Genomic DNA, 25,155 nt, shown 5'->3' with positions numbered 1-25,155 from the left:
GGTCATACGGATGGGAATATTTTACAGTGCCTGTGAAGACCTAGGAATGAAAGGAGTCACGTTGTCTGTACTGTGTTGCTGATTCAGTCACGAACAGAAAATGATCCCAATATGTGTAAAACTACAACAATAATGTTGGAACATTGTTGGAAATAAACAGCTCTTGAAAAGTTGAAGCTAAATACCCAATGGATGAATAGATTGGTTAGTGTTTTGAGTTTGTTAGGATCGGCTTATTCAGAGGATTTTTTTTCATTTTGTATGCACATAGAAAAATGTCCTGACTAAGAAATATTTTCTTAAAAAACTTAACATTCTTGCTTTAACCTCAATATTCTTTCTCTTCGCCCCTCCTGAAGTCTTTTTACTTCTAATGCATTATTGTTACGGGTGCCCTTTGGTACCTGGATCAAGTCAACATTATACAAGTCGATACTTTGATTGTGAGTTTTGGCAGGGTACTACACTATTGGAAGTGTCAGAGATAAACTTAGTCCCGTTGTTGCCTAAAATAGCTGGATGCACCTCCAGGTAGGATTGTTAGACAGCAATCAGGAGGAGGAACCCACTCTGTGTTTCCCCATCCCTAACCCAAGGCTGTTGAGACCAGTTGTAGCTCTTCAAGTGCTGTTTTGGCTGAGATCAGATAGCTCAGAGCAAACCAGGGATTAAAGGGGTGTGAATTCACTGAGCCGTAATGGAAACTCCAGACTATTCATTTTTAACACTATTTTTAACCCTATTTAGAAAGATTTACAAAGAATGTGCAGCACGGAAAATTCTCCTATTTGATTTATGAGACCAGTCATAAATCAAATAGGAGAATTTTCCGTGCTGCACATTCTTTGTAAATCTTTATAAATAGTATCTCGGAATAAACATAATTTATAAACACCAAAATATTAACAATTTTTTCGTGTACTTTTTATTTATTGCTGCAGGATTTTACATTGTAGTATTGATAAGTATTTAAAAATGGCTTTGGTAACATTGGGAACACGTTTTGTCTTTAGGAGTTGGATGCCCCTTTTAGATTATATGGACTGACCATGAATCCATTGCTGTACAACATCACCCAGGTTGTGATCCTTTCTGCGGTGTCTGGAGTTATCAGTGACCTGCTAGGCTTCAATTTAAAGGTAAGTGTCATGTACGGGTGTGTGCAAGAAGAATAATGCAGCCACCCAATTATCATCACTGAATTTACTTGCTGCAAGCAACATATTTATTAGCTATGTAATGAAATAACATTTTAGTATCAGGTGCTGTTTGTCTTAGTCCGGGCCCTGCAATTAACACCAACAACAAATTGCGTTTATAAACCGCCTTTCACGTCAGGAGGATGGATTTTGTTTGAAATATGACACTTTTCTCAGAATAAATAGGTTACTGTTTCAGAATATGCAGGTTTTTTTATTAATCAAGATCATTCCGATATGGTTCATTGACCATATAATGTGCGTAAAGTAATCCCATGTGTTGATGAATTTGCAGATGGTCAAAACCAGTGGAAGGAAATTTGTTTCCAATCGCAGCTGGATTTTGACTGATTTAACAGTGCAAAGCCTGGAAGAGGTTGTCTCTTTACTCCTTTGATCTTTGGTTTGGTGCACGATCCTGGGAAACCAGAGGAGAAGGAAAAATAAGTGCATGGAAAGGGGAGAAATGATCTATATTGACGTGTTTTTTTAAACACAAAACTTTTTAAAAAGTGCAAATTTGTTTTTTAAATTTTAAATTACTTTTCATAGTACTTGAGTGGGATTATCTGATCAGAAAATGAGTGATAAAATAAGTTATGCTCATTAGGATTTGATTGTGGCTCATTACTTGGGTAAACATACTCACTCTAATGGAGCATTGCTTAAATGCAAAGCTGACTCTCTAACTGGAACCGATCTCAGTTGATAGAATTATTCTATAGCGCTGAATATGCTGTTTCTGTTTATTGCAGCCTTGCCTTTGGCAGCAGAATGCAATATAAATGAGGTGGTGATGATATCCACCGCGGAGACAACACTAAATGTGTTAACACTCAGGACAGCAGCTGTGCACCCGCTGTTGTGAGGTGTGATTGCCAGCTAAGTTTTTTTTGTCTGACAGAGTTATGCTGAGTTTACAGACCATCTCTGACAGGCCAGCAATGTGCTTTATTGCACTCCTTCCTGCACAGACCCTCATCAGAGATGGAGAAGATCCATTAAAAGAATCATGACTTTTTTTTAAAACCCCATTTTCAGTTACTTTAAAGTTGCTGTTGGTGCTTGGGATCCTCACTGAACCGTACGTGGCATTAGCGTCTAATGATGAGATGCCCGATATTTCTTGCACATATTATCATTTTTAATTCATTGACTGTTGTCTTGGGAATTTATAAATAATTTGAAAGAACTTCCTCCAATTCCAGGATCGTCTTCAACCAAAAATTCAATAATGATCCCAAATCAGTTTTACCCATAAGGTTGATTGAAACGTCCTCCTAACGTGAAAGGCACTTTACAAATGTAATTTTGTTGTTTGTTGTTGAAGCCGGCTGCCATTTCCTCAAATCAGCCTCACCTGGGCCAGATTTCATTTGTTTAAGGAATATTTAATTATAATAATAATCCTCACATTTGTTACAGCGCCTTTCACATTGGAAGGACGTCCCAAAACACTTCCATTGTAAAGTGCAGTCAGTGAGTGTTTTATAGTTGAAATTGAATCTCAATATTTGCTTTGGTGTAAATCACTATGAGCTTCTAATTATGCAGTCACACCAGGTAATCTCATTGGGTTCAGATCCAGGGGAAGAAGAAATTCAATAAGCGCTGCACATTTACTTCTGGCCTATCCAATTTCGTGAGTAGGCAGTGATGCCATATTAAAAGATTTGGAGGCTATGTGAGGACTCTGTATTCAGAAAAGAAATGTAAGCCATGATTAACAATCCACCTCTCCTTTTCTAGTTTATTCTGAAAGGATGCATTTGCACCAATAAGCACAGGAGAAAATTATACAACAGGAGAGATGTAATACAGTTGAACTTCATATTATGACATATCGCCCACAAAAGATTCGTCCACAAATTATACAGTATGCAGTATATTCTGTGAAGTGCTTTGAGACGTCTCGAAGACGCTATATCAATGCAAGGATGATTATTATTATATCAGTAATGGGGTGGGGAGGGAGCGGACATATTCATTGTTCAGGCTTTTTTTACACTTCGAATGAATGGTAACAAGCTTGTCCTTAACAAACTTGTCCTTTAACTGTTGTTAAAATGGTACATTTTAGGCATGCTCCATCCAACGTCCGAAAGATGCCTTCAATACACCTCGCATCATCCTAATATATCTTGAGTTCTTTTTATTTGCAGGAATTTGTTTAGTTGCCTTTTGAAACCCTTTAGAGCTCTGTGTTTCACTACCTGTGATTCTCGACTGTTTAACATGTGCATCATCTTTTTGCTGAAAAGACAAATCTGGTTTGTGCACCGATGAATTGCAAAAATGACTCGTGTTGTGAAATGGTTAATGATTTTTTTTAAAAAAAACAATTACAGCTCTGGAAAATAAAATCCTGATGAGCAGCAAACAATCAAAATGGATCAGCTGGATTTGAGATCCAATCTACAGGGGAGCAGCTGCTGACAGCAGACATCCGACACTGCAGTTGGCTAATTTATGACGTATTGAAATGCTTACATCTTCAAAGTGTGCAATTTATATTATTTTATCTATTTCATGTTTCACATTTTTCTCATTTTAGTTATCAAACTATTTTGATTTACAAGTATTACTTTGGTCAAATTTCAGTAAGGAAGGATATATAAAAGCAGGTGAAGAAACCCCTTTCGTTTGTATATTCTATTTAGAGCAATAAAGCTTTATGCCTGCCATTGTGAAAGGTGTTTTGATAGATGCAACTTTAAAACTAGCGAGAAGTGTATTTATTCAAATGGACTGTCAGCACAGTTATTGCTGTGCATACACACAGGGTGCACTTTCTAATGTGACTTTTTTTAGTACGAGGCAAAATGTAGCGAGATCACTAGTGACCTGTTTTTATTTGTGTTTTTTTAAATGTAGATTATAGAGCGGTATGTTTAATAATGACCGAAGTGCATTTTGATGGATAAAAGAATGTATTATTACAGCTTTAACGATTTGTTTGAGATTGTCACCTAAAACTGAAGTGACAATGGTACATTTCTTTTCATTGTATGCCTTGGGATATATTTTCACCTACAACCTGTTTCCAGTATATTATTAAACTGTTCACGTTTTACGCTGGAGATAAATTACAGTGGTAATATGTTGGATCATTTTGTGTAGCAACCAACAATTCAGTACTGATTATGGGTACCTACAATTGTTTAAAATAAACTGACATCAGGGTTTCTTACCAACACCAGTATAAATGGTATTTGCTTTTAAAGAAATAAACATACTGTGGCTGATAAAGTGTAAGTTTGTTCTTATTAATATCTGAAAATGAGCTTTTTTGACTCCATTTTCATATTTTGTAAACTGTTCCTTCATTTTAGATTTTAGGACTGAAAGGTTAATACAGACTCATCAATTGCTCTTTAGTGTAATGTTTCATAGTTACAAAATAATAATCATTTGGTCACTCAATCCCAAACTGTTTGTAGGACATTGTTGTGCGCAATTGGCTGCCACGTTTTGCCCACGAAATGCACCGTGACTTCATTTTACAGTATATGCAGTATGTGAAGTGCTTTGTGATGTCTCAAAGACATGATAAGCTGCTATATCAAATGCAATAATTATTATCACATTATTATTAATAAGGTTCATGATGTGGATTGTAATGCATAGTAACATTTGTGAAAAAAAATGTCCTGCTTAAAAATCCTTGCTTTTGATATAGCATTTGACATATATCAATTTGACACGTAGCCAAATGGCTTAAAAGTGTTTGGCAATTAATTATAAAATGCAATATGCAAGTGACTATTTTGTAGGTAAAACTAGCATTGAGTTTATTCACAGCTCGGCGCTGCAAACAGCCATGAGGTGAATGCCCAATTATTCTGGAGGTTTGTTGGACAGGACACGAGGGAACGAGGAAATAAATTGTTGAACACAGCAATGAAAGGCGGGTTTCTGCCCACAGTTCTTCATAAACTGATCATCCAGAACTCTGCAGCCCGTGTCCTCTCCCACACCAGGCTCCATGACCCTATCAGCCCCATCCTTGCCCGACTCCATTGGCTTCCCATTACACAGAGGATGCAGTTCAAGATCCTGGTCCTCACCTTCAAAGCCCTCCATGGTCTTGCTCCCTCCTATCTCTGTGACCTCCTAACCCCCTACCAACCTGCGCGCTCTCTCTGCTCAGCGGGCTCCGGTCTGCTTCACATGCCCCGCCTCGCCCGTCCCACCATTGGCGGGTAGGCCGTCAGCCACTCTGCCCTCACCCTCTGAAACTCTATCCCACAGTCCCTCCACCTCAACCCCTCCCTTACCTCCTTGAAAACCCATCTCAAAACTCTCCTCTTTGACTGCCTTCGATAACCCTCCTTCCCCCCCCACCCCCTGCCCTCCACCCTCTCCGATCCTGATCCCCAGCTCAGGTCTGAAACACTGACTGTCAAGCACCTTGGGACGTCTCCCGAAGTGTAAGGCGCTATACAAATGTAACTTTGTTGTAAACTGAGTTGCCTTACTCAGAGGGAGATGCTGAGGGAAGGAGCAAGCACTTTATCACAGTGACATAGACAGAGAGTATGTGTGTGTGTTCCCCAGGCCATTCTTGTGCAGCTTCCAATAAATATGTTTAGTTTGAATTGACTGAGTCTTAAGTGCAGCTTTTCTGAATTTGCTCTCCACTGGGGACTGGAATGTGAGGTTCTGTAGTAATAATCCTTGCCTTTGATATAGTGCTTTATCATGTCTTCGAAGCATCTCTTAAAGTGTCGTGACTGTGTATTTTATCAAATGTGGCAGCCAAATTGCAATAGCAATGTCCCACAAACACCCATTAATCAATTTTTAGATAGAGGATCGAAGGACAGCAATAGAAACTCCCTTTTTGTGAATAGTGCTGTAGGATCTTTAATGTCCACTTGAACAGGTAGATGGAACCTTGGTTTAATGTCTCTTCTGAAGCACCTCTGACAATGCAACATTTCGTCAGCATTGCACTGGAATGTCAGCCTAGAATATGAGCTAAAAATAATGACATGGTGCTTGAACACACATCGCTCACAGTTCCAACCCGTCCCACCATTGGCGGGAGAGCCTTCAGCCACTCTGCCCCCAATCTCTGGATTTCCATCCCCCAACCTCTCCGCCTCGCCCCCTCCATAGCCTCTTTCAAGTCCCGCCTCAAAACCCTCCTCTTCGACCATACCATCGGCCACCCCCCTTCCCCTCCCCTCCCTTCCACCCCAACCCCAGCTCGGGTCTGCAATGCTGTACTCTGTCCAGCGCCTTGGGACGTCCTCCCGACGTGAAAGGCGCTATACAAATGTAATCTTGTTGTCGGCGTTCTGACTCCGAGGCAAGAGCGCTACCAACTGAACCAGGCCGACAATTCATTAGCAAAGACTGAAAGGCAAGCAGAAACGAAATGCCCTTTGAAAGATTATAGTTACTTATTACTAGAAAACCGTTGATTCCGCATGTCTATTGCAACACAAGAAGTGATTATTAAATTATTAGCCACTCAGTCATGAAGAGTGGCTCAGTTGGCAGTACTCTCAAATATTCACCTAATATCTTTGATTATAATAAATCTTAAATATCAGTGGCTATAAATATATTACAGAACACAATACTTTTTAAACTTTAGAAAATAAGTTATGCAATTTATGCCCGTCTCATATTAACATAACTGTCTCGAAGCTTTTGCATAATTCACCAGAGAATGAGACAGAATTCCACAATCGGCAGGAAGTTTACCAGGGCCTCTTACAGGTAAACCGGGATTTTTAACGGATTCAATTCCAACAGTGATTCAATTCCAACAAAACTGTACCGCATTGGGAAACTAATGCTGTTCCTTGTCCTTCCATCTGTTCTCTATCCTTAAGCAAGTGTTGAATTTCGCCCTCTGGCGGAGAGACTTCACACTCCAGAAACAGCAAACAAACTTTCTGTGAACAGCAGCTCTTAGCCATTGAGATGAAATACTTGATTCCCACATCTTGCTATCAACTGCTGTCAACGCAACAAAACATTCAATGTTTTTAAACTATTAACTGCAAAGCAAAAGCCGAGCATCAATTAGTTACAAATTGTGTACAGGGGTAACAAAATTAGGAATTCTATTGTAACTGCAGGACTGGTTGTAAAGAGACTGAGATCCATCTTAGGATGTACTGGCGAGGAGAGAACCAGTCACTGATAACCTAAAATAAGTACTCGTGTAGAAAGCAACCAGTCATTGTGATAATCTAGAGATAATAATAATCCTTGCAGTTGATATAATTAATGCCTTATATCATTGAGACATCTCAAAGGACTTCACAGGATACATCCCTCAACAGCCACAAAGTAAATGACCAATTTGTGGGGGTGGGGAGGTTTGTTAGCCAGGACACCAGGAGAAACTTCCTTCTCTTCGAATGGTGCAATGGGATCTTTAAAGTCCACCTGAACAGGCAGATAGAAGGGACTTTGGTTGTATCATTTGAAGGACGGCACCTCTGACATTGCAGCATCACCCCAGCACTTGCATTGAGGGCCGACCTTTCTTCGTTCAGGGGGTTGTAAGTGTGTGCATTGCATTGTTCCAATATCCTGTGAGGCTAAATCAATTGGGCTCTTTTAAAAAGTAGATAAGATAGATCCTTGGGAATTTACCATATTATGGAGTGTGGAAAAAGATAGAAACGGGATTAAAATGATCTGCCATGATGAAACCGATTCAATGGGTTGAATAACTTCATCATGTTCCAACAGTCATGTGTTTTTTTGTGAGCAAAAATCGAACCGGGGAGAAATTGGAGGTTTCTCGATGACAAAGGACTAGACCACGTACGTGTTTTTTTTAGCATCTTTTCTACAACTGAATAAATACAATCACCATACTTGATGAGTGACTAGGAAAGCAGTTTTTTTTTATTTTTCACAAACTAGAATAGTGAGAACTTGCCCTCTTCTGGGAGATATTGATTTCCCTCGATTGATGAAATGATTTTCACAGTGGCTGGGATGGAATGGAACGCTTTGTCACTACCTTTTCTTTGCAAATTACGCTTGAGCAACACCTTTTTGGTAGCAGGCTTGACGTTAATCTTATTTGGATCATACATGCTTCAGAAAAAGATTGCATTGCGAGGTTGATTTCACACAAGATAATTACACTGTGACTTACCCCCTGATATTAAATAATTAAATTTTTGCCATCTATCCATATTTCTTCTTCAAGCAAACTGTATATCCTTGTCCTGTCATCTCCAATAGAGAGAGNAAAAAACTGCTTTGATCCCTTTAAAATGTCTCTTCCCTGTCCTTAAATAAATTGATTTTCCAAATTCATGACTTGGTTCCTACACTGTGCAGCTCAGAGTGATTGATGGTCCCTTTTGTTTCTTAATGATCTCCATAGCATTGAATTATTAAAATTTGAATGTCTGCCAAACAGATTTCTGCTGCGTCTTTCTGTATATTAAACTCTGCCATCTTGTCCCACTCGAATTAACCCCTTCACCCACTCTGCTCTTCGCTGTTCCTTTTCTGCATTCAATCCACGACTGTTTGTGGGACAGTTTTTTGCGCAATTGGCTGCCGCATTTCGCCCACAGAATATACAGTCACTACACTTTCCAGTATATTCTGTGAGTCGTTTTGTGACGTCTTGAAGATGTGATAAGGCGCTATATTAAATGTAAGGATTATTATTATTATTACACATTCCCCTATCATTGCCTACAGTTTTGCCTTTTCACAATTTCAAACCGTTACAAGTACACATGAAGATTAAAAGACGTTTTGTTACAAATCTGAATTACTGAAATTAATAATAATTCTTCCATTTGATGCAGTGCCCTATCACGTCGTTGAGACGTCCCAAAGCACTTCAAAATGCATATCGTAAAGTGAATTGACTATATTTTGTGGGTGAAACGTGGCAGTCAATTCTGCACAGCAGTGTCCCACCAACAGTCGTGGATTGAATGACCGACATTTTATTTCAATTCTTATTCCAAATCATATTTTAAACGTTTATTATTAAACACAGGCTCCTGCTTTGTGGTCTGATGCCAGGATCATACACAATGCGTTGCGAACACATACATACACGTTTGACATGTGCAATTCACCAGTTTGAGAGGTTCTGATCTCCACTCAACCAAGAAGAAAAGGCAGTGAGATGGAGATAATTTCTCAGCAGAGAATAGAAAGATCAGATGGGATAAATCAATCCAGGTCATTGTTTTACATCTATTGGTAAGTGGCTCCTTGTGCAGGAGTATTAGTAGAGGAATTTGCTCTAACAGGCTAACAATCCATATTCTTGGCCATTGCTGACACGTATTCCAATAGAATTACAGAACCCTTTAATAATTTGCTTAAAAAAAGTGGCTGTTCTTCACATTAAATCCTGTAAAGCCCTTTGAGACGTTTTGACGAGGTGATGATTATAATAATAATCCTTGCATTCGATACAACGCCTTATCACGTCGTTGAGATGTCTCAAAGCGCTTCACAGAGTATATTGTAAAGTGGATTGACTGTTAATTATGTGGAAGAAACGCGGAAGCCAATGGTGTACGCCAATGTCCCACAAACAGTCGCGGATTGAGTGACCAAATTTTATTTTGAGGGATTGACAGAACGGAAGCGATCTGCCAATCGACCAACAACTGGGTTCCTACTTACTGCTACGTAAACAGTGGAGTAAGGAATAAGTGTGGAGTAAAGAAAGTTGCCTAATGTTATACCCGCCAGGGGTACTCTTGCTTGAAAGGCAAGCGCTAGCCATTACACTATGGGTTTCCACTAAATAACAACTATAAATATACAACTATAGTGTTAAAATGGTAAGTTAAAACAGCATGGTAATAGGATTAGAGAAGGCAGCTCCAGTGGGAGAGCTAGCTAGAACTGGCACAGACATGGTCTGAATGGCCTCCTTCTGTGCTATACATATTCCATGATTTTATGAGACCGCCAACACTGAGAAACTCCAGATTTTCACAATCATTAACAAGATCCTTTCTCAGTCTGCTCTGCTGTGATGTCTTTATGAAAGAGTTATCCATTTAGTCCGGTTACTCTGCCTTTTCAGCGTAACCCTTTATTTGTATTTTTTTTCAAATAGCAAATTCCCTTTTAAAACCTGCTTCAATTACTGTTTACGATAATAACATTCCACATGCTAATAACAAAAAAAAGTAACTTTTATTAATGTGATTTCAAGATTCAATGAATAGCTGATGGCAGGGCTGGAAGCCACAAACTGATCACATTGTATGAATATTAATCCTAGCATTTGATATAGCGCCTTATCACGTCTTCGAGACGTCTCAGAGCGCTTCACAGGATACACTGCAAAGTGTAGTGATTGTATATTTTGTGGGTGAAACATTGGGTAGGCATGAGGATGAGGAACTCACAGCCATTAGTTGATGCTCTGTGTGACTACCCTCAGGGGTGGATTAACACCTAAATACCTCCATCTAAACTTTTTACAGTTAGATCAATGGCAAGCTGTGCGGTTTTGGTTGGTCAGACTCCAGCAGTTACCCCATCGCACACTCTGGGGTCCCCAAGCTTTGGCATTTGCCATCCTACGCATAATACTCTCCGGAATTAGGTCAGTAGGATGTGTCCCTCCAGGGAGAGAGTTTGCATTCAATTCCAGCAATCTGTCTCTGGGGATTTCCATGTGTAGGTGGGAGGCATGGAAATCTCAGCTTGGTTTGGATAGTCTTAACCATGGTGATGGGTTTTTGCGTGTGTCAGACACCCGGCTGACCAACAAAAATCCTCTCCTCCCCCTCTCCTGATTGTGAGTTTGCTTCTGCATCACCTCGTGACTGGTAAAGAGATGCCAGGACATACTATTCTGTGATTATTTCTGGAGTGAAGCAAAGCTTCCGTCCAATTAACCTTGTCCTTGAGTGGGGCTCTGCAATGGGCTGGTGTAAATGACGTATAGGACTTACCCAGACGCTTTCTGACGATCAGAAGTTAATAGTAGTGTGTATCCCTCATACTCAAGGATTACTGGTGCCAACAATAAAGGGAGCATAAGGTTCCTGGTAGATAGATACGTCGATGATTAGCAAACAGAAGTTAGCGGTTGCCTGGCAGGCTATTTACTGCTGGGTTTACTGAACCCAGACAGTCTGCATAATGTGATTTTTAAAAAAAATTCCAGTTTATATCTTGTCATGATGATCGAGTTGAGCTGTTTATATGCAGTTAAACATGACTTCGCTGGTTCATGTCCCAAATGCAATCTTAGTAAATGTAGGTTTCTGAGTGATCAGAGCTCCATCACTGGCTTCTCGTACCATGATATGACCCCCAGGTGCCCAGCAAATCTCATTTGCTTTCACACTGCCAGTGATTTTCCTTTCCTATGAGGTGTGCAAAACGTCTGAAACTTGGGACATCCTCCCGACGTGAAAAGCGCAACAAAAAAAATAATTTGTTGTTATTAATACAATGACTGTCAAATTAAAAGCTGGTCACAACGGAATTTGTTTTGATAAAATACAACTTATTAGACACTGATGATGTTTTAAATTGGAGACTAATTAACCGGAGCCTTCGTGTCTTCGTGTCAGCAGTTTGAGCCGAATCATACAAAGACAGCACATCACACACCATTGGATCGGGTAATCTCCTCACTCTAGCTATTTACAGCTCATTAACTGGCCGCTATAATCTGATATAAATAATCTACTTCAGACGACTCCAACCTCCCCTTAGATTGCAAGCCCTGTTCAAATGTAAATGAGAAAGAAATTACATTTCCTAATAATTGCAACGTTTGAGTCACTGCATCATTTGTAATTCAAAACAATAGTTTCATTTCCTCCCCCCTGTCTCTCTGCACACTGACAACTCTTTGTGTCTTGGTAAATCAGCATACAGTTGGCGCAGAGTTCTGAACCTTTAACTGCACATCTTTTAACAGAGAAATGTTGCGGTGAAAATTGCGCCCTGTGATCTGTAACACCAATGTTAATTAATACATCGTTCAACACTGCAGTCTGTCGCTACTAAAGACTGCTCCAAGGGTTTGAAACAACCCTTCCCTTCTCCCCTCATTGCCTGCTCTGTCAGTGCTTAGGCCTGAAGCCAAACCGCACAACACAATTGGAATATTGATTACCAGGAAACTAGGTAAACTCGACCAAAGCAATCAGAGTGAAGTCTCCTGATAATCCATTGCTGAAGTTATAATTACTGTGAGGACATCATAACATTCACATGTGCACAAATAGCCATTAAAACCTTTGGGGTTATCTTCATAATAGTAATAATTTTGTGGGCAAAACGCGGTCGCCAATTGCCCACAGCAGTGTCCCGCAAGCAGTGGTGGATTGTTATCTTCAGTACTCAACGATGCTACTGGAGACCAAGAGAACAACAACAACAAGATTCCATTTATTGAGCGCCTTTCACGTCGGGAGGACGTCCCAAGGCGCTGTACAGTTGGGTCAGGACCCGAGCAGGGGGGAAATGGTCAGGGTGAGGGAGGGAAGGGAGGGAGCGAGGAGGGGGTAGAGAGTCGAGAGGGGAGCTGAAGGCTCGGTCAAAGAGAAAGGTCTTGAGACCGGCCTTGAAGGAGGAAAGGGAGGAGGCGGCGAAGGCACTGGGGTATAGAGTTCCAGAGCCTGGGGGCTGAGAGGCTGAAGGCCCGGCCACCGATGGTAGGGCGGTTGGGGCGGGGGATGTGGAGCAGACCGGAGCCGGAGGAACGGAGGGTACGGGCAGGTAGGTAAGGGGATAGTAGGTCGGAGAGGTAGGAGGGAGCGAGGCCGTGAATGGCCTTGTAGGTGAGGGTGAGGATCTTGAATTCGAAGCACCAGGGGATATCCTCCCGACATGAGAGTCGCTGTGTAAATGTCAATTTGTATTGTATGTTTGAAAATCAGGCAACCTTTGCTCGTGGCTTTTTTATGGTGCGATTCTGCTGCTGTTATTTGGCCTTGAGAAGGGGCAGAGAACTGAGAAGTCCCGATGTAGACTGAGCTTGTGGATTACACATAGTTCTGCTTCATGTTTTGAGTTTATGGGCCTGCGGTTGGAGGGGTTTACTGCGGCTTATTTCCGAGGTAAGGAGCCATGTTGTGAAGTTGTTTTGCGGTAAAAAAAGCGTGCGGGGTGGGGTGGGACTTCTGTCAACAGCGACATGCGGTTGAGCGTCTTACCCTGAAACTCTGAAACTTTCTTCCTCTACCCCTCCTCCTTGCCACTTCCTTCCCCATCTGTAGGTCGTGCCTGAAGACCTTCCTCTTTGACCGTGCCTTAGGTCACCTCCCCCTCCCCCCAGCTCGGTGTGGTGCTTCACCACCGTCGAGTGCTCTGGGGCGTTACCCTGTGTGAGGGAGCGCTAGATAAACACACGTTGTTGTTGTTGTTGATCATTAATATCTTGGGAGGCAAACCTTTTAGAGCATCAAGGTGGCTGGCAGTTTGAGGCTGGATTGGACAGAGGTGCAGAACTTACTGCGGACAGCGTGGGTTTATCGATGTATGGTGGCGGGTTCTGTCTTTCACGCTCCATCAGTGTAGACAGCTGTAGGTTATTCTATGCTATCAGGAGGAATTTATTCCTGTCATGCCCAGAAAGACAAACTCGCTGTGTGAAAGCAGTATTAGTAATGCCATTCAACAAAACATGTTAATGTCAGCAAGTCCACTGATCAAGCAGAACAATTAATATAACCGTTCCAATTGCCAGTCAAAGGGCCACTTTTACATGAAGGACACCTCGTATTACTGTTTATTGAATGCGGTAAAAGGGCACACAGCATGAATAACCTCTCTCGGCCTTGATGTTTGTCTTGGCATGGGAGTTGTTTGCCAAGGCATGTAGAACTCATAAAAACGATGAGGTTACCCTATAAAGATAATATTGCTCTCTGTGAGGTGACAGTTTAATTACACACAATAGCACAGATTGCCCATCCCCGGCTTTAGTGAGTTGGTGGTTCGGTTGTTACAGCAAATGCAAAATGCCTCTCAGAGCTGGCATTGGAAGCTCTCCCTCCTCGCATTCATAATAATAATGTAATCTTTGCATTTATATAGCGCCCCTCACGCAGAGCGCTTGAGAATGGCGGAGAATGACGTCGAGCCGGGGGGAGGGGATGGTACCGTAGAAACGGTCCCAAATGCAGCTGAAACCCTCGTGCATGTATTTGTCACCTCTCGCTTGGATTACTCAAACGCACCCCTCGCCGGTCTCCCCAGCTCCTCCATTCAAAAGCTCCAGCTCAATCAGAACTCTGCCGCCCGCATACTGACCCGGACCACACATCTCACCAGTTCTGGCCCAGGCTCCACTGGCTCCCCATCACCGAACGGAGCGACTTCAAGATCCTCACACTCGTGTTCGAATCCCTTCACTCTCTGGTACCACCCTACTTCTCCGACCTCCTCACTCCCCAATCCACCTCCCGGCACCTCCGCTCGACTGGCTCGTCCCTCGCACCATCGTGCTTTCAGCCACTACGCCCCAAAACTCTGGAGACGCTACCCTTCGTGGAGGGCGCTACATAAGTGCAAGTTGTTGTTATCTCACAGCGCTTCACAGAATGTACTGTAAAGTGAATTGACTGTATATTTTGTGGGCGAAACACAGCAGCCAATTGCGCACAGCAGCGTCCCCACAAACACAGTTGTGGATTGAAGTGACCGAATTAGTATCATTATTATTTTTTGGAATAGATGGATGGTGACGTTAAATATTCAGATATTCAGAGTAGAAGCTTGTTCCTAACTAATCATTTGTGGCTGACAACAGAAATTGTAGAACGAACTGAGAAAACGAACTGCATTAATCAAATGAAGTGAGTGCATTAACTACATAAAATATTTAGCACTTGAATTAAATGCGATTAGAAACACTCTCATCAAAATCTTAAAGAGCTGTGCTTTTATCAAATTAAGAGAATTCATAATTTATTTAGGATAGGGATACAGATTTTATGAGGGGATGGGGGTGGGAGACAAGAGTGTGGATATAAGGAAATATAATAATAATAATCCTTGCATTTGATATAGTGCCTTATCAAGTCGTCGAGACGTCTCAAAGCGCTTCACAGAATATCTTGTAAAGTGAATCGACTGTATATTTTGTGGGCGAAACACGGCAACCAATTGCGCACAGCAGCGTCCCACAAACAGTCGTGGATTGAGTTACCAAATTTTTTTTTAAACCTTTATCATGAATGGGATGAACACTCACGTATAGAGTTTTACCCCGTGTTCATCCAGGTGGGAGTAAAGCAACCTTTGTTAAATGATAGCTGCAATTTGAGTTTACCAAATTAAGTTTCACAAACCTACAGAACAACGATGGTTTGCCTAAAAGCTCAAAAGCGTACTGTACCAAGATTACAGCAGGTTAGCTGTGCAGATGTCGATTGAATTGATAAGGAAAGAAAACACCCCCTGACGTCCACAATGACTCACGCACTTTTCAGAGTATGCATTTTATTTGACAGTGTTTCAGATAGAATATCATAAACAAGATTTCTGTAAAAGTTAATTTATCCATAGTGGTGCATTTCATAAAAATAGTTGCTCACTTACAGTCTTTGTGACTAATAATACATGGAATCATATTTATAGAGATACTGTACAAGGTAAATTCACAGCTAACACTACACAGCAATATTGATCCAAGGGCTAAGTGACTGCCATGTTCATAGATTATGTTGATTACAGGCGGCATGAAGCAATTACTGCACAAGTAAAAGCTGTGAACTGTGCAAAATATAGCTTGCTTATGCAGTCGTAATCCCAATTTTTCATCAATCTAAAATCAGAGAGTAATACAGGTACGTGCACTACAATACAGAAGCATTGTCCAAAACCTGATCCCGCCTTTCCTGGCAGGAATCAGATCACGGCTAGACCAGAGGATAAAGTGGGCAAACCCTTTGCTCGACTTCATTCACGTGAAAATCAACGTCATTGTTTTATTACTGTTACGATTAATTTTGTGCTTGATTCAATGATATGAATACAGAGGGTGGGAGGGCGGGATGGGGGCTCAGACTATTTAAATACAGGATGCCTCTTTAAATTAAATAGGTTAGCTTGTGTTACCGCTTGGTGACCAGGCTCTAGCGTTTGGTAAAAACGACTTTAACCCCTGGACTAGGCATTTGTTTTGAAAGAGGAATATTTACAATAATTCAGCTTCGTGTAAAGGTCTTCATTTATTCCCATTCCTCAGTGCAGTATTACTTAAGGCCAGGCTCTAACGACAGATGTCCCCACTGGTACAAAGTTTACTGATACAAAGTATACGACTGCAGCATACAGATGAGGCAAAATCCTTTGTACATAATATTTCACTAAAGCACCAATGTTGTTCCTGCTCTCTGATGTTAAGTTTTACCCACATAATCACACTGCACTGGTCCACAGAGTTCATATAGGTTTGGCTCACGGATGCTGTGGTCACTAGCCGCTACAGCGAGTGTTTACAACTTCAGTTTCACGGAAGTTTTAAAATGTTGCTGGTTTTTTTAAAAAAAAAGGATTTTGTGCCCCACGCAACACTTCATCGAGTATTATTCCCATTATACTGTATTTGTTAATGCAGAGCACACAGCACTTCCAGTTTATAGGGGCTGGGTGACTGTTAAAAAGAAATTAATTAAAAAAATACAACATAAATAATGTGATAGGAGGAAACAAAAGTGGCATCTATCCTATGCTGGAGAAGAAAAACGCGCTCGTTCTTTTATCTGCTCATGGTGGCAGCCCCAGACTTCAATGCACTTGGATACTTGTCGGTCCCGGGAATCTTCCATGGTCCAGGTGAGACGGTTGACTTCCGAGACACAGCGTTGATACTGTGAAAAGCAAAACCCGAATGTGCATGCTCCTCACTGGAGACCCTCCCCGGGTCTCCGTCAAGGTCATCCGTGACCTGTTCTAAGGCATTTTCGTGGAAATGACCAACATCACCAGTCTGTAAGCCAATGGATGAATCTGCTGATTTGACCTTGCGTGTGGGTGTTTCCAGCAACTTGCGCTCAGTGGTATCTGGAGCCTTACCGTTCCCTTTGACACCAGGAGGTCTCTCCCTGCTGGAGGTTGGGGACGTGGCTTTGCCAGGTTTATGCTTCTCGTTGCTCGTCTCATCAAACTTGTCCTCCCCAGATTCAGTCTCTGTAAGATATTTTCTTCCAGTTGCCCTGTTCTCAGAGATGGTCCTGCCACCCTCTGACTTCCTGCTATTTTCCTCAGATAACTTTGTAAAGCTCTTCTTAGAAGTTCGATGCTGCTTCGATTTGTCCACCTTTCTCGGGCTCTGTGACCTCTCTCTCCTCTCCCCTGATCTCCTCTCGTGGTGATCTGTAGCGTGTTCCCTTCTCAGCATCTCACTCTCCTTCCTGATGTCCCACAATGGCTCTGGGGATAGCTGGTGAATGGAATCACAGGTTGGGACTGAATGTGATGATGATGATGATGGTACCAATTCATCAGGGAGTGTGGCTATTTCCGACAGACTTGGGGAGCCTGCAGAGGAAGTATTCCAGGAGCTGGGGTCGTCTGTTAAAAAGGACAAAGTGAGAAGCGTTAGTCTGGTTAGTATTTTACTTAAGAAATGCCTTAGTTGAGAGCTGAAATATGGCTAAATTTTTATCCTATTTTATAATAATAGTCCTTGCATTGAATATAGCGCCTTATCACATCTTTGAGATGTCTCCCCTACATCCGCGCCATGACCGGCACTGTCTACTACCACCTCCGCAACATTGCCAGACTCTGCCACTGCCTCACCCCTCAGGCTGCCTCACCCTCGCCCACACATTCGTCACATCAAGGCTCGACTATGGAAACTCCCTCCTCATCGGCCTTCCCAACTCTTCCCTCCACAAGCTGCAAATCATCCAAAACTCTGCAGTTCATGTACTCTCGCGCACCAGGCTCTGTGACCCCATCACTCCCACCCTCGCCCGACTCCACTGGCTCTCCATCCTCCAGAGAATCGAATTCAAGATCCTCGTCCTCACTTTCACGGTCATCCATGGCCTTGCCCCCTCCTACCTCTCTGGCCTGCTGACTCCCTACCAACCTGCCCCCTCCCTCCGTTCAGCGGGCTCCGGCCTGCTCCATGTCTCCTGCCTGACCCGCCCTACCATCGGTGGCCGGGTTTTCAGTCTCACTGCCCCCACACTCTGGAACTCCATCCTGTGTCCCTTCACTTCGCTTCCTCCCTTGCCTCCTTCAAGGCCGGTCTCAAAACCCTCCTCTTCGATCGTGCCTTCAGTCGCCCTCCCATCTCTCTGCCTTCCCTCACCCCTACCCCACCCCTGCCCTATGCTCGGGCCCCGACACCTGACTGTCCAGCGCTTTGGGACGTCCTCCCGACGTGAAAGGCGCTCTATAAATGTCATTTTGTTGTTGTTGTTGTTGTTGTTTCAAACGCAGGAGTCAATTGCACACACCAGTGTCCCACAAACAGTCAAGGATTAAGTGATCAATTTTTTTTTTAAGGGAATATTATCCCGGAAAAGTGACCTGCCTATCGACTAACAACCAGGTTCCTACTTACTACTAGGTAAACAGAGGAGTGTGGAGTAAGGAAACTTGCCCAATGTTTCACCCTCCCGGGAATCTAACCCGGGTCCTCTCGCTTGCGAGGCGAATGTTCCAACCACTAAGCTACAGGACTCCACATTTTGCTGTATTTTGTCACTTAACTTACAACCCAACATTTCTTGACTTAAAACGCATTTTGTGTTCCCTTAATTTAAAAAAAATGCAGTTCTTTCAACTATATACGCTGCACAACATGAACCACATTTCCACGAATTGTGAGAACTAAATGAAAAAGGAATGAGCACAGATTTGGATTACATATTACAAAGCACCCATCACATCTACTATTAGTGATATGTAATCTAAGTCTTATTTCAGTTCTGAAAGTCTCAAAGTGCAAGATGATCTCTCTCTATATTTTAGTCAATAAATGGTGTAAAAATCTAAAAGGAATAATGGAATGACTTTCATGATGATAGAATTATACAGCACAGAAGGAGGCCAATTGGCCCATTGAAAAATCGAACCCATTCCCCCGCGCTCTCCACATAGCCCTGCAAACTTGTTCTCCCCAAATAATTATCTACTTCTCTCTTAAAAGCTGTTATCGAATCGGCTTCCACTACCCTTTCAGGCACTACATTCCAGATCCGAATAACTCGCTGTGTGAAAAAATTTGTCCTCACCTTCCCACTGTTACTTTTAACTATTTTAAATCAGTGTCCTCGGGTTACCAATCTACCTGCCAGTGGAAATAGTTTCCCCTTGTTCACCCTATCGAATCCCCTCATCATTTTGAAAACTTCTATTAGGTCTCCTCTTAACCTTCTCTGATCCAAGGAGAATAATCCTCGCTTCTCTCGCCTCTCCTGATAACTCAAGTCCCTCATTCCTGGTACCATCCTGGTAAATCTCCTTTGCACCCTCTCCAATGGCTTGACATCCTTCCTAAAGTGTAGTGCCCAGAACTGCACACAGTATGTAGCTGAGGCCTAACCAGTGTTTTATAAAGGTTCATCATAACTTCCTGACTTTTGTATTCTATGCCCCGTATGCTTTTTTTAATAGCTTTATCTACCTGTCCTGCCACCTTCAAAGATTTACTTATACGAACCCTCAGCTCTCTGTTCCTTCACCCCCTTTAAGATTGTACCATCAGTTTATAATTGCCTCTCCTCATTCTTCCTCCCAAAATGCACCACTTTGCATTTCTCCACATTAAACTTCATTTGCCACGTGTCTGCCCATTTTACCGGTCTGTCTATGTCCTCTTGAGGTCTGCTACTATCTGAACACTAAACAGTGAGGAGGAAAGTTATGCATAAATACGCATAATTCTTTTGCATAAATATGCATAATTCTTACAAAATATTTAATGTCACACAGCAAAGCAGCATCAAAGCTGAAACTGTCCCACAAAAGTTGTGCAATGTCAATAATTATTTGTGTTCCAGGTGATCTATTCACTCTCACCCAAAGAGAGAGGTGAGGTGAGAAACAGGGTCAGTTAGTAGCACACTTGCCTCTATATCAGAAGGATGGATGCAAGTTGAAGCCCAACATCGGGATTTTGAACACACAAGTCCAGGCTGTGACTCCAATACAGTCATTCAATAATAACAACAATTATCAAATTATATTCACATTAAATTATATAATCACCACTACAAGAGCAGCAAATTGTTTTAAAAACTTGGGCCTCTAATTTTCTCTTTTCCTGAATTTTTCGCCCACAAAATACACGGACAATTCACTTTACAGTATATTCTTTAAGACGTCTCGAAGATGTGAGAAGCCGCTCTAACAAACGCAAGGATTATTATTATGATGATTATATTACTGTCATTAGTTCAGGAGAGGTTATGATTCCTAGGTGCCAAATGCTGTCTGGTTCTTCACCCAAGCAGCCAATATCCAGCTGTGCAGGTAACTATTGTCAAGTTACAAATAAGAATATGAAGAAGCAATTAGACCAACAATCCTGCTGCTTTTTGACAGTTCCAACCTCACTTGCCTGCTCACCGTAATCCTCTATCATTTCTCTCTTAAGAAGCAACATATAATTCCCTCTGGAATCCATTTACACATTACCTGCTTCAAAGGCCTACAGGAACTTACAAAAGTATGAGTCCTGTACCTCAGTGGTTAGAGCACTCACCTCGCAAGCGAGAGACCTGGGTTAGATTCCCAGCAGGGCAAAACCATGGGCAAGTTTCCTTACTCCACACGCCTGATAATAATCCCTCAAGNAAAAAAATAATAAATTGGTCATTTCAATCCATGACTGTTTGTGGGACACTGCTGTGCGCAATTGGCTGCTGCATTTTGCCCACAAATATACAGTCAATTCACTTTACAGTATATTCTGTGAAGCGCTTTGAGACGTCTTAGAAGACGTGAAAAGCGCTATATCAAAATGCAAGGATTACGGGACGGGGAAAGACCATTCAGTCCACCAAACCTGATTTGACCTGCACACACCATGTCAAATCTACCCTTAAAGCGCTCTGGGACGCTACCCTGTGTGAAGAGTGCTATATAAATGCAAGTTGTTGTTGTTTCATGAAGTTTAACCCATCAATTTAATCTCCTGGGGGTAGTAAGCTGTGCTCTGCCTTTCTGATTCCCAAAAGTAATGAAGCAAATCCCCTGTATTATTAATTCTTCCCCAAATATCCACTGATGAAGCATTCTCTCTCCCTCTCTACCAAACAGCACCAAATCCACTGTGTTCCACAACATTTTCTTAATCTCAGTTTACACCTATGTTGCAGCTATGTTGTTCAACTACTCACTGAATGGGAAAAAATTTTTTTTTTCTGTTAGTCCTACTTGAAGATTTAAATTTTTAAACCAAAAAACTTTAGTTATGCTCTTACAAATCCAAGTCAAATATTCTTCTGTTATCTATGCCTCTCGTCACTGTAATTACCTGGATCACGTCCCCCTCAATCTTTTTTAAATTAAATGAAAACAAGTTCAGCTCTGTTTCACCTCATAACTTTGACCTCCAAATCTAATGGAGTCCTGTAGCTCAGTGGTTAGAGCACTCGCCTCGCAAGCAAGAGGTCCGGGGTTCGATTCCCAGGCATAGTGAAACGTTGGGCAAGTTTCCTTACTCCACACGCCTCTGTTCACCTAGCAGTAAGTAGGAACCCGGTTGTTAGTCGATTAGCGGATTGCTTTTCAGGGGGTAATAATCACTTCAAAAATAATAATAATAATTTGGTTACTCAATCCACGACTATTTGCGGGACATTGCTGTGCGCAATTGGCTACCGCGTTTCTCCCATAAAACATAGTCAATTTACTTTACAGTGTATTCTGTGAAGCGCTTTCAGACGTCTCAAAGATGTGAAAAGGTACTATATCAAATGCAAGGATTATTATAAACCCTGGAATTATCCTTGTTACTCTTCTGTGAACCCTCGACATCTTTTTCAAAGCCCTTTGAAGGTAGAGTGAAAAGATTCTGCATGACACAAATAACTTCCTCAGTTTAACATGACGCTGGTATGGGAGCCTTTATCGCAGTTGACAATTTGCTTAAACCTCCTGTCAGAAAGGACTGTCAATCTCCTTAAATGTGAAAACTTCCAAATTCAGTTACCTCAAAGTATCCTTTTTTCCCCCCCAGAGAACAAGGACAGCTTTCCCCACAACTCAAAAGTCCTGATTTCAGACTTGTTCTTTGCGTCTGTAGACTCTCATGGGTGTTAATATCTTTCCTGTATGTTCATGAGATCAGAGCTGCACACACGACTCTAAATGGGGTCTAATCAGCAACTTGTATAGTAATAACAAACCTTGTTCTGATCTGTACTCTGTCCCTTTGTTAATGCAGTTCAGTACCTTGTCATTCTCTTACTGCAAGGCAGATGGCTTTGAAAGATTCATTCACAATAATGCCTTGATCTTCTTTCTGATCAGCATTCTTTACAACTGTTCCATTTGACACGCACTCCTATTTTTAGTTCTCGTTCCCATACTATTTTGAAGTTATCCTTATTGAACTATATCTTCCACCTATTAGCTCAGTTGCATTAAGAAAATCGAAATCCTTCAGTGTCTATGTCCATTGTGTCTCGCTATGTCTTTGGGGCCTATTTGAAGCTACAGCGAGATGGAGTCCCAGAGGGTGGGTGCGGAGTGGCGGAAGGCCCGTCTGCCGATAGTGGGGCGAGCAAGGCGGGGGACGTGAAGCAGGCCAGAGCCCGCTGAGCGGAGGGAGCGAACAGGATGGTAGGGGGTTAGGAGATCGGAGAGGTAGGGGGGGGTTATAGTAAGGGATTAAGCTGCTACATCCCTAAAACATAACCTGAAAACAAAGAAAGCAGAATTACTGGGAAACAGACCAACAAATGACTGAAAAGCTGCACACAGTGGCCATAACTTGATGCCTTTGGCCCTCAGCAGAATTTCACAAGTCTAGCAGGCTTGAGTGCTAATTACTTTTAAACGAGGAATGAAAAAGCATCATTAGTAAAGCACTTTTATCAAATTTCTTCAAAGCAATGATCTGTTCCTATTTATGCTTGCAAATTACAATTTAAACCCAGTAGTTAATGGCAATCGTGTCTGCAGCACCATCAGCAATTGCAGTCTCATGAACCAGCAAATGTACCTTTGGATGCTGAGCACAAGGCAGGTACAACAATAAGTGTCATTTTATTCAGACAATATTTTAGTTTCAAGCCAAAACTAAAGTTGCAACTTATGTTAAATGTTTAAAAGGAGAACTTGATCTTCTATAAAAGCAATAAGACCATAAGACATAGGAGTAGGAGTAGGCCATTGGGCCCTCGAGCCTGCCCCTATCCCTATATCCCTTAATCCCTCTATCCTTTAGAAATCTATCAACCTCAGTCTTGAATATGTTCAAGGACTGAGTAACCACAGCCTTCTGGGGTAGAGAATTCCATCAAATTCACTACCCACTGAGTGAAGAAATGTTTTTCAACTAAATTCAAAAAGGCTGAGCCTTAATCTTGAGACTATGACCCCTAGTTTTAGATTCTCCAACCAGGGGAAACAGTCTCACAGCATCTACCATGTCAAGAATCGTTTAAGTTTCTATAAGATCACTTCTAATTCTTCTATATTCTAGAGAATATAGGCCGAGTTTACTCATAGGTCAACCCCCTCGTCCCAGGAACCAACCTAGTGAATCTATGCTGCACCCCCTCTGAGGGGAGTATGTCCTTTCTTAAATAAGGAGACCAAAACTGCACACAATATTCTAGGTGTGGTCTCACCAAGGCCTTATACAGCTGCAGCAAGACTTCCCTACTCCTGTACTCTAAGCTTTTCAGTTTTCAGTATTCTCTGATGTGAAGACAGAAGGAAAATATTTGTTTAATGACTCTGCCATTTCTTTATTCCCCATTATAATTTCTCCTGTCTCTGCCTGCAACGGACCCACATTCACTTTTGATAGTCTCTTCCTCTTTATGTACTTGTAAAAACTCTTAAAATCTGTCTTTATGTTCATAGCTAGTTTACCCTCATATTCCATTTTCTCCCTCTTAACCAGTTTCTTGGTTTCCTTTGCTAATAATATGTTGTAATCATTTGTTTATGTTACTCTGTAAAACGCTGATATGCGATTCAGAGGAAGAATTTAAATTTACATTTTGGGCAGTGTTCATCTCTGAACCATATGTGCGTTTTGAGTAGAGTTTCCAAACGTGAAATAGCAACTTGGGACGTCCTCCCGACGTGAAAGGTACTATACAAGTGTAATTTTGTGGTGGTTGTTGTTGAAATAAGCATCCTCTTTTCCAAAGATACCTCATTACAAGATACCTCATTACTCAAATTTACGATTTCAGAATAATACTTGTTGCTTGCCTCTGCATACTCTCAGAGATGTAACGTCTTTCCTATATTTTTACAGCTCTCTAATCTCTGCTCTGTTGGGAATTGGAAGTAAAGAAATGAATATGATCCCTCAAAAAATAATATAAGGGTAGAAACCCAACAGTATTTTCTGAGTGCTTATTGTCCCAGTTGCACTACTGAAAGGTTTTGTATAGTTCTTTAATAATAATAATAATCCTTGCATTTGAGCGTGTGGAGTAAGGAAACTTGTCTAAGGTTTTGTCCTGCCTGGGAATCAAACCCGAGTCCTCTCACTTGAGAGGGGAGTGCTCTAACCAGTACACCAGAGGACAGGCTATTTTTATGCTGGTCACTTTTTGAGCAATTCATAAATGTGCACACAGAACACAAAAAAAAATTTCGGCCGATGAAAGCAGACAGCAAAACAGTGCACTTCAAAAACTGGATGAAGAAATTCAGCCTTTATTGTTTGGAATGGTTCTGGTCTGACTAGTGGAAGATTGAGGGATAATGAGAGTACTTTTAGCAACAGATAAGAAGAAGGCAAAAAAAGAAGAAAAATACATGCTCCAAAAGTGCCCATCAGCTAAAGACAAACTTCACAGAT

The 25,155-nt window shown here is 41.7% G+C and overlaps 2 protein-coding genes across 15 annotated transcripts in view; one reads left to right on the top strand and one right to left on the bottom strand.

The window, feature by feature from the left end:
- Positions 1 to 4,444, top strand: part of phtf1 (putative homeodomain transcription factor 1) — a 57,025-nt gene extending 52,581 nt beyond the window's left edge. For all 8 annotated transcript variants that reach the window (XM_007890908.2, XM_007890907.2, XM_042335078.1 and 5 more), the window contains 2 exons: positions 1,014 to 1,139; positions 3,548 to 4,444. In XM_007890908.2, coding sequence (XP_007889099.1) covers positions 1,014 to 1,139; positions 3,548 to 3,568 — 147 coding nt within the window. In that variant the 3' untranslated portion in view covers positions 3,569 to 4,444. The remainder of the gene's footprint in view (positions 1 to 1,013; positions 1,140 to 3,547) is intronic.
- Positions 4,445 to 15,625: 11,181 nt separating this feature from the next.
- Positions 15,626 to 25,155, bottom strand: part of magi2a (membrane associated guanylate kinase, WW and PDZ domain containing 2a) — a 472,217-nt gene continuing 462,687 nt past the window's right edge. For 4 of the 7 annotated variants that reach the window (XM_042335534.1, XM_042335536.1, XM_042335535.1 and 1 more), the window contains one exon: positions 15,626 to 17,714. In XM_042335534.1, the coding sequence (XP_042191468.1) occupies positions 16,900 to 17,714 (815 nt within the window). In that variant the 3' untranslated portion in view covers positions 15,626 to 16,899. The remainder of the gene's footprint in view (positions 17,715 to 25,155) is intronic. The other 3 variants (XM_042335537.1, XM_042335540.1, XM_042335539.1) reach the window with 2 other exon arrangements.

This window comes from Callorhinchus milii, unplaced genomic scaffold (assembly GCF_018977255.1).
Source record: "Callorhinchus milii isolate IMCB2004 unplaced genomic scaffold, IMCB_Cmil_1.0 Scaffold5, whole genome shotgun sequence".
In the NCBI taxonomy this organism is placed as follows: Eukaryota; Metazoa; Chordata; class Chondrichthyes; order Chimaeriformes; family Callorhinchidae; genus Callorhinchus; species Callorhinchus milii.
This window is presented reverse-complemented; position numbering and strand designations above follow the sequence as displayed.